This window comes from Pundamilia nyererei, unplaced genomic scaffold (genome assembly GCF_000239375.1).
Source record: "Pundamilia nyererei isolate P.nyererei 1_Seehausen unplaced genomic scaffold, PunNye1.0 scaffold00504, whole genome shotgun sequence".
Lineage (NCBI taxonomy): Eukaryota > Metazoa > Chordata > Actinopteri > Cichliformes > Cichlidae > Pundamilia > Pundamilia nyererei.
Window position 1 is genome coordinate 189,874 of NW_005187905.1, and position 6,789 is coordinate 196,662.

At 45.0% G+C, this 6,789-nt stretch overlaps 1 protein-coding gene across 1 annotated transcript in view; it reads left to right on the forward strand.

Moving 5' to 3' along the window:
* The window catches only part of LOC102201812 (uncharacterized), a 7,629-nt gene extending 2,264 nt beyond the window's left edge, over positions 1-5,365 (forward strand). The window contains exons 2-4 of the mRNA XM_013916190.1: positions 3,807-3,979; positions 4,037-4,591; positions 4,718-5,365. Of these exons, the coding sequence (XP_013771644.1) occupies positions 3,807-3,979; positions 4,037-4,591; positions 4,718-5,365 (1,376 nt within the window). The remainder of the gene's footprint in view (positions 1-3,806; positions 3,980-4,036; positions 4,592-4,717) is intronic.
* Positions 5,366-6,789: the final 1,424 nt, after the last annotated feature.

Here is a 6,789-nt window from a genome sequence, read left to right on the forward strand (position 1 = left end):
AAATAAATGTACATGTCCAAACAGTTCTCATGTTCTCTCCTGTTTCTGAACGCATAACATAGAGACGTGTTGAGTGGCCGAAAGCGTAACATACCAACAAGTTGTCTCGTAGAGTAGTATGTTACATTTTGGGATGAGAACATGTTGGAAAAACCAGCAGAAGGCACAATGCAGTGTTTCTGACATGTGATTGGATGAGCAGCCTACAGCCCGCCTCCAAAGTCTCCCAGTGATTATGCAGATGAGGAAACTGATGTGTTTGTCAGAGAGTACAAAGGTGTTCAACCATGAACTTAGCACAACAAGTGAAACACACACACATACACTCTAAACCCTGATCTGACTCATGCAGATGATTCAGTATCTTTCTGTGTCCTTCCTGTTTAGCTGCTTTTGGACGAATCCTGATTCTCTTTCTCTGCTTTGGTTAAGCAAACAGGTTTGATTCGTTGGTCATGAGTGACGTGTTTAGCAAAAAACAAACAAACAAAAATATGTTGTTGGAGACTGTCTCTCATTTACAAATTTCCTCTGGCTGCAGAAGTTGAAGAAGAGACTGTCACTGCGTGCTTGTATGATTTTTTTTTTTTTTTTGCCACACGACTGTTAAATCCAGGACTTTTAAGGTTACAGTAGTTGCTGTATCTTATCATAGATAGATTTGTTTGGTTGTAGTTAAAGTGTCAGTAGTAGCAGATGTTACTATATTTGAAATCATTAACTTAAATTCAAATATAGTAACAAAGTATATGTGGGGCCTCCCTGCTGCTGTGGAGTCGGGGCGGTCTGCTCTTGCTCCGCGGCTGCTGAGCGACCCCTCATCTGGGGCTCTCTTCAGCTCTTTCCGGGAGAGTGGCACGGTTTCCCCTCCGTTGGTCTTCTAGCAGATCATTACATGAAGGAACCTTTTAAATACAAGCGCGCTCATGCTCACAGGTGCACACACGGGTGCTCACACATACAAACGACACCCTTTTTGGCTCCTACCTCAAAGCACACCGTGGGCTGTCAATCCTACTTACTGCACAGTAATATTCAATATTTAGTATTTACTGTTATATTCACATTGTTTTTTGCCCTTTATCACCGTTCCTCTTCCCTGCTGTTTTTCTTTCCCTCTTTCTTTCTCCCTTTTCTTTTCCCCAGTCAAGTCCATTGGGCATCTTTCTTTGCCTTTAGACAATAATTCTGATGGCAAAAGAACCAAACGGGACAGGCAAAAAAAGAAAAAAAGAAAGAAATTATTAACTTAGTTGCAGAAGTTGCTGTGGTTTTAGGCTTGTTTAGTTACAATCACTCTTTGCTGCTGGTGTGGCTGTAGTTTTAGTTTTAAATTTAGTTGCAATAGTTTTTGTGTCATATAGCAGATGTTGTTATACTTGGAGTAGCAGAGTTGCAGACATTGCCATGACTAATAGCAGATATTGCTGTAGTCTCCTTCATTCATTTGTTACAGAATTATCCATGCTTTCCTGTAGATGTTATATTTTCAGCCACTGATTTAATTCCTGAAGTCACCATGCTTTCCTGCAGATGATACTGTAGTTTCAGTCATTCATTACAGGAGATGTTGTAGTCTGAGGTTTGTTTAGTTGCAAAAGTAGACAATACTTATAGCAGCTATTGTTTCATTGATCCATTAAGTTACAGAATTCTTCATTGTTTTCTGCTGATGTTCTTATAGTTTTAGTCACTGGTTGAGTTGCAGAAGTAGCCATTCTGCAGATGTTGTGGTATCTGTCTGTCCGTCCTTCCTTCCTTCCTTCCTTCCTTCCTCTTCCGCTTATCCAGGCCTAAACAGAGAAACCCAGACCTCCTTCTCCCTAACCACCTGCTCCAACTTGTCCAGGGGGACACCAAGGCGTTCCCAGGCCAGCTGAGAGATATAATCTCTCCAGTGTGTCCTGGGTGTGCCCCAGGGCCTCCTCCCGGTAGGTCATGCTGGGAACACCTCACCCAGGAGGCATCCTTGTCAGATACCCAAACCACCTCAACTGGCTCCTTTTGATGCGGAGGAGCAGCGGCTCTACTCTGAGCCCTTCCCGGATGGCCTCATGCAGGATGGCTTCACCCTCTCTCTAAGGGAGTGGCCAGCCACCTTCAGAGGAAGCCCCACATGATCTTGTTTATTCAGTCACTACCCACAGCTCGTGACCATAGGTGAGGGTATGGGTGTAGATTGACCGGTTAATGGAGAGCTTCACTTTTACACTCAGCTCTCTCTTGACCGCAACAGACCAGTATGCGTCCGCATCACTTCAGCCACAGCACCAATCTGTCTGTCGATCACCCACTCCCATCTTCCATCACTCGTGAACAAGACCCCAAGATACTTAAACTCCTCCACTTGGGGCATGAACTTGTCCTTCATCCGGAGGGGACACTACAGCCAAATCTGGCTGACAACCACGGCCTCAGATTTGGAGGTGCTGATTCTCATTCCCCCCATTTTACACTCGGGTACAACTGTTCCAGTGCAAGCTGGAGGCCATCACCTGTTGAACCCATCAAAACCATATCTTCTGCGAAAAGCAGAGATGAGATTCTGAGACCACCCAAAGTCAAAGCCTTCGGCCACTTGGCTACTGTGGAGTTCTTTTTTGCTAAGAAAAGTTCAAGAGACAATCTAGACAATCTAGCAGTTCACATTATTTTATTATCAGGCAGTTAAAGATTTGGCTTGCAAAGCTGTGGACTTCTCTATGTCAGGCAGTCTGTGCATGGAAAACTCCCAGACAGTTCATAATTCAAAGTAAATATTGGACACATGGAAACAGGTAATATTTGTGATTGGCTATTAATCGGGAGATGCCATGGTTTAGACTTAGCGCTCCCTGATTTGTTCTCCCATGGGTCCTTCCGCATGGTAATGGTCAACGACAAAACACCACTGGGGTTCAGATCAGGGAGGCTCCAAGAAGGGACTCCAAGAATCCGTCGTTCGGCGCATAATGGCAAACGGCAGTCAGGACTAATTCCCCCAATGGAGGGAAAAAACCCTCTTGTCCACTGGGAAAAACCCCAACCTACAGGCAGCAAGCCAAGGGGATACTAGGATACCCACCCCAGCCTGTCGTCTCTCACCAAGGGCAACTCCAGACAGAGACAGAGTCCAGCCCCTCTCCAGGAGTGCTGGTTCCAGCAGAGATGAGATTCTGAGACCAGAACAGTTCCCTTGATCATGTACTCATAAGAGTCTTTTGAATCGCTCTTTGTTTGATCCCTCACCCGGGACCAATTTGCCATGGGAGACCATACCAGGGGGCAAATGCCCCTGGACAGCATAGCCTCTGACATCCCTAGGACACAAAAACCCCTCAAGCCACTATAAGGTAGCGATTCACAGAGGGGTATTGTGGTTTCAGTTCTTTATTTAGTCGTCATATCTTCTACCAGATGCTGGTTTGGTTTCATCTGCCAATTTGGTTGCAAAACTTGCCGTGCACAGTAGCAGTTGTTAGTGTATTTTTAGGCTTTCATTTTGTTGCAGTAGTTGCCACATCTTCTAGCAGACATTGTTGTAGTTGCAGTAGTTGAAGGGTTAGTAGTAGTGGTGGATGTTGCTATTTTACAGTCATTTATTTAGTTGTAGAAGTTCCCATGCCATGTAGTGGATGTTGCTAAAGTTTCTTTCATTCATTTGTTGCAGAATTTTTAATACTTTTCTGCAGTTGCATACAATAATATCAGCAGAGCAGGGAGCTTAAATGAATGTGTATTTGGATACAATGACATATCTTGGTCATTCCATTGTTACACAAACAGTTATATTTTTTGGCACAACAAAGTCTGAACTCTCCTCTCAGGTCCTCGGTCTTCCAGAGTAGGAGTGTACCTGGATCACAGAGCAGGTATTCTGTCTTTCTACAGCGTCTCTAAAACCATGACTCTCCTCCACAGAGTCCAGACCACATTAACTCAGCCGCTCTATGCTGGACTTGGTCTTTATGAAAATGGAGATACTGCAGAGTTTATTAAAGTGAAATAGAAGTTTTAGCTTCTAGTTTTTTTGTTTTTTTCTTGTCTATCTTTGAAGGCAAATGAGGAGCTGGGAGCGTGGCTCATTAAGGTGGATAAGTCCGGCCTGCCTGGAAGATTTAAAGCCTGGATCTACCAGCATTCCATCCTGCCCCGAATCCTGTGGCCCTTCCTTGTCTATACAGTTCCAATAACTACTGTGGAATCCCTTGAAAGAAAGATCAGTGGCTTTCTTCGTAAGTGGCTGGGACTTCCCCGCAGTCTCACCAGCGCTGCCTTGTATGGGGCAAGTAACAGCGTGCAGTTACCCTTCAGTGGTCTCACAGAAGAGTTCAAGGTGGCTCGCACACGAGAAGCCCTACAGTACAGAGATTCTAAAGACTGCAAGGTGGCATCAGCAGGTATTGAGGTAAGGACAGGAAGAAAGTGGAAGGCTGAGAAGGCAGTTGAGGTGGCGGAGTCACGCCTAAGGCAGAAAACACTGATGGGGGTCTTAGCAACAGGGGGAGCAGGCTTGGGATACTTCCCAAAGGCCCAGGTCAGCAGGGCACAGGGAAAGGAGAGACACCAGCTACTCCAGGAAGAGGTCCGAGCAGGTGTGGAGGAGGAGCGAGTAAGCAGAGCTGTAGGCCTTAAGCGGCAGGGAGCATGGACAAGGTGGGAGAGCACCTTGCAGCGCAAGGTCACCTGGGCAAACATCATGCAGGCAGACTTCCACCGGATCTGATTCCTAGTGCAGGCAGTATACGACACTCTGCCAAGCCCAGCAAACCTCCATCTGTGGGGAAAGAGCGAGACACCTGCCTGTCCCCTGTGCTCTGGAAGAGGGACCCTAGAACACCTCCTTAGCAGCTGCCCAAGGGCCCTGGCTGATGGTCGGTATCGTTGGCGGCACGACCAGGTGCTCAGAGTAGTTGCTGAAAAGATTGCAATCAGCACCAGCAAGCATCATCAGGCTCCGAGGAAGGCAATCTCTTTTATTAAGAATGGAGAGAAACCCCAGGTGCGCCCACATTTGACAACTGGCCTCCTCAACACAGCCTCTGATTGGCAGCTACAGGCTGACCTGGGTAAACAACTAAAGTTCCCTCAGAACACTGCAAAAACATCACTCCGGCCAGACATGATAATTATTTCTAAGGCCTCAAAACAGCTGATCATGCTGGAACTCACAGTGCCCTGGGAAGAGCGGATTGAGGAGGCCAATGAAAAGAAACGAGGAAAGTACCAGGAGCTAGTGCAGGAGTGCAGGGGAAGGGGCTGGAAGACTTTCTATGAGCCCATAGAAGTGGGTTGTAGGGGCTTTGCAGGACGATCACTGCAAAGTCCTAGGCTGGCTGGGCGTGGCTGGGGCAGCCAAGAAGAAGGCCATCCAGGCTGTGAGTGAAGCGGCAGAGAAAGCTACAAGGTGGCTGTGGATCAAGAGGGCTGATCCGTGGGTAGCTACTGGTACGTAAGTCGGGGCCTGATCACCCCCGGCTGGGTCGCCTGGGCGAGGGTGTATGATGTTGTGAGACCCGAAACACCTGATGACCCTAGGATACATCACTGAAGATGCGTACCAGTGCATCCAGGAGATGTGTCTTTATAGTGCTGTTGAGAGCTCACTGTTGTGCTGTTTCTTCTCTGCTCAGAATCACTTTATAGTTGCTAGTCTGACATCTTATGATTAATTGTCTGTAGTTACCTGTAAATTCACTTGAAATTGTATTCAAATCAACAGTGCACTCTTTCTCTGTTGTGGCAGAAATATTCAACCGCTTTGGAAAGAAATCAGAATGGCATATGAGAAATGTATTTCAAAACAGTTTCCACTAGACTCCAAAGTAAGTAGAGGAAATAATTATCATGAACATAATCAAGCAATAATTCAACAGTTTTAGGGCCTCAAGTTTTTTCATTGCTTAAATGACAATAACACTGGGAACTTTATTAATTTTTATTTCTTAAAGATTTGGATTTGATAGGGGGCCAGTCTTATGTAGTTGAACAAAGTATATCAGTTCATATCAGTTATTAAGGAAATTAGAGAGATATGGAATAAGATGTGTAGCCTATTCCTGGTTGGAAAATGGACAACAATGTGTGCAAATTAATAAAACTGCATCTAAAAGGGTCAACGTGGGGTAACTCAAGGATCTGTGACTGATCCAAAACTCTTTGTACTTTTCATTAATTATATTTGTAATATTACTAAATTGATTAAATATCGTTAGCTTCATAGCATAAGTGCCTAAGTCATTTTTTGGTCAAATTGAGATTTTTGCCTAACTTTACTCCCCTACCACTGCTGCATCATCCTGTCCGTCTGCCTATGTCATCACAAAAAAATGACTTAGGCACTTATGCTATGAAGCTAACGATATGTTGTTTATACAGATGATACAAATGTATTATCTTATGGAAAGAAAATTAAATGATCTCTTGTATGCAATTAAAAATGAGCTGGAAATTCTTAAGATGTGGTTTGATATCAATAAATTATCCCTTAATTATCAAGGAACCTGAATTCATGCTTTTAACAGGTAGAAAAGAATACGAAGAAGCTGTTCATTTAATATCCATCCATCCATTTTCTTCCGCTTATCCGGGGCTGGGTCGCGGGGGAAGCAGCCCAAGCAGAGAAGCCCAGACCTCCCTCTCCCTAGCCATCTCCTGCAGCTTGTCCGGGGGAACATCAAGGCGTTCCCAGGCCAGCCAATTTCATTTATGTAGCGCCAAATCACAATAACAGTCGCCTCAAAGTGCTTTATATTGTAAGGTAGACCTTACAGTAATACATACAGAGAAAAACCCAACAATCAAATGACC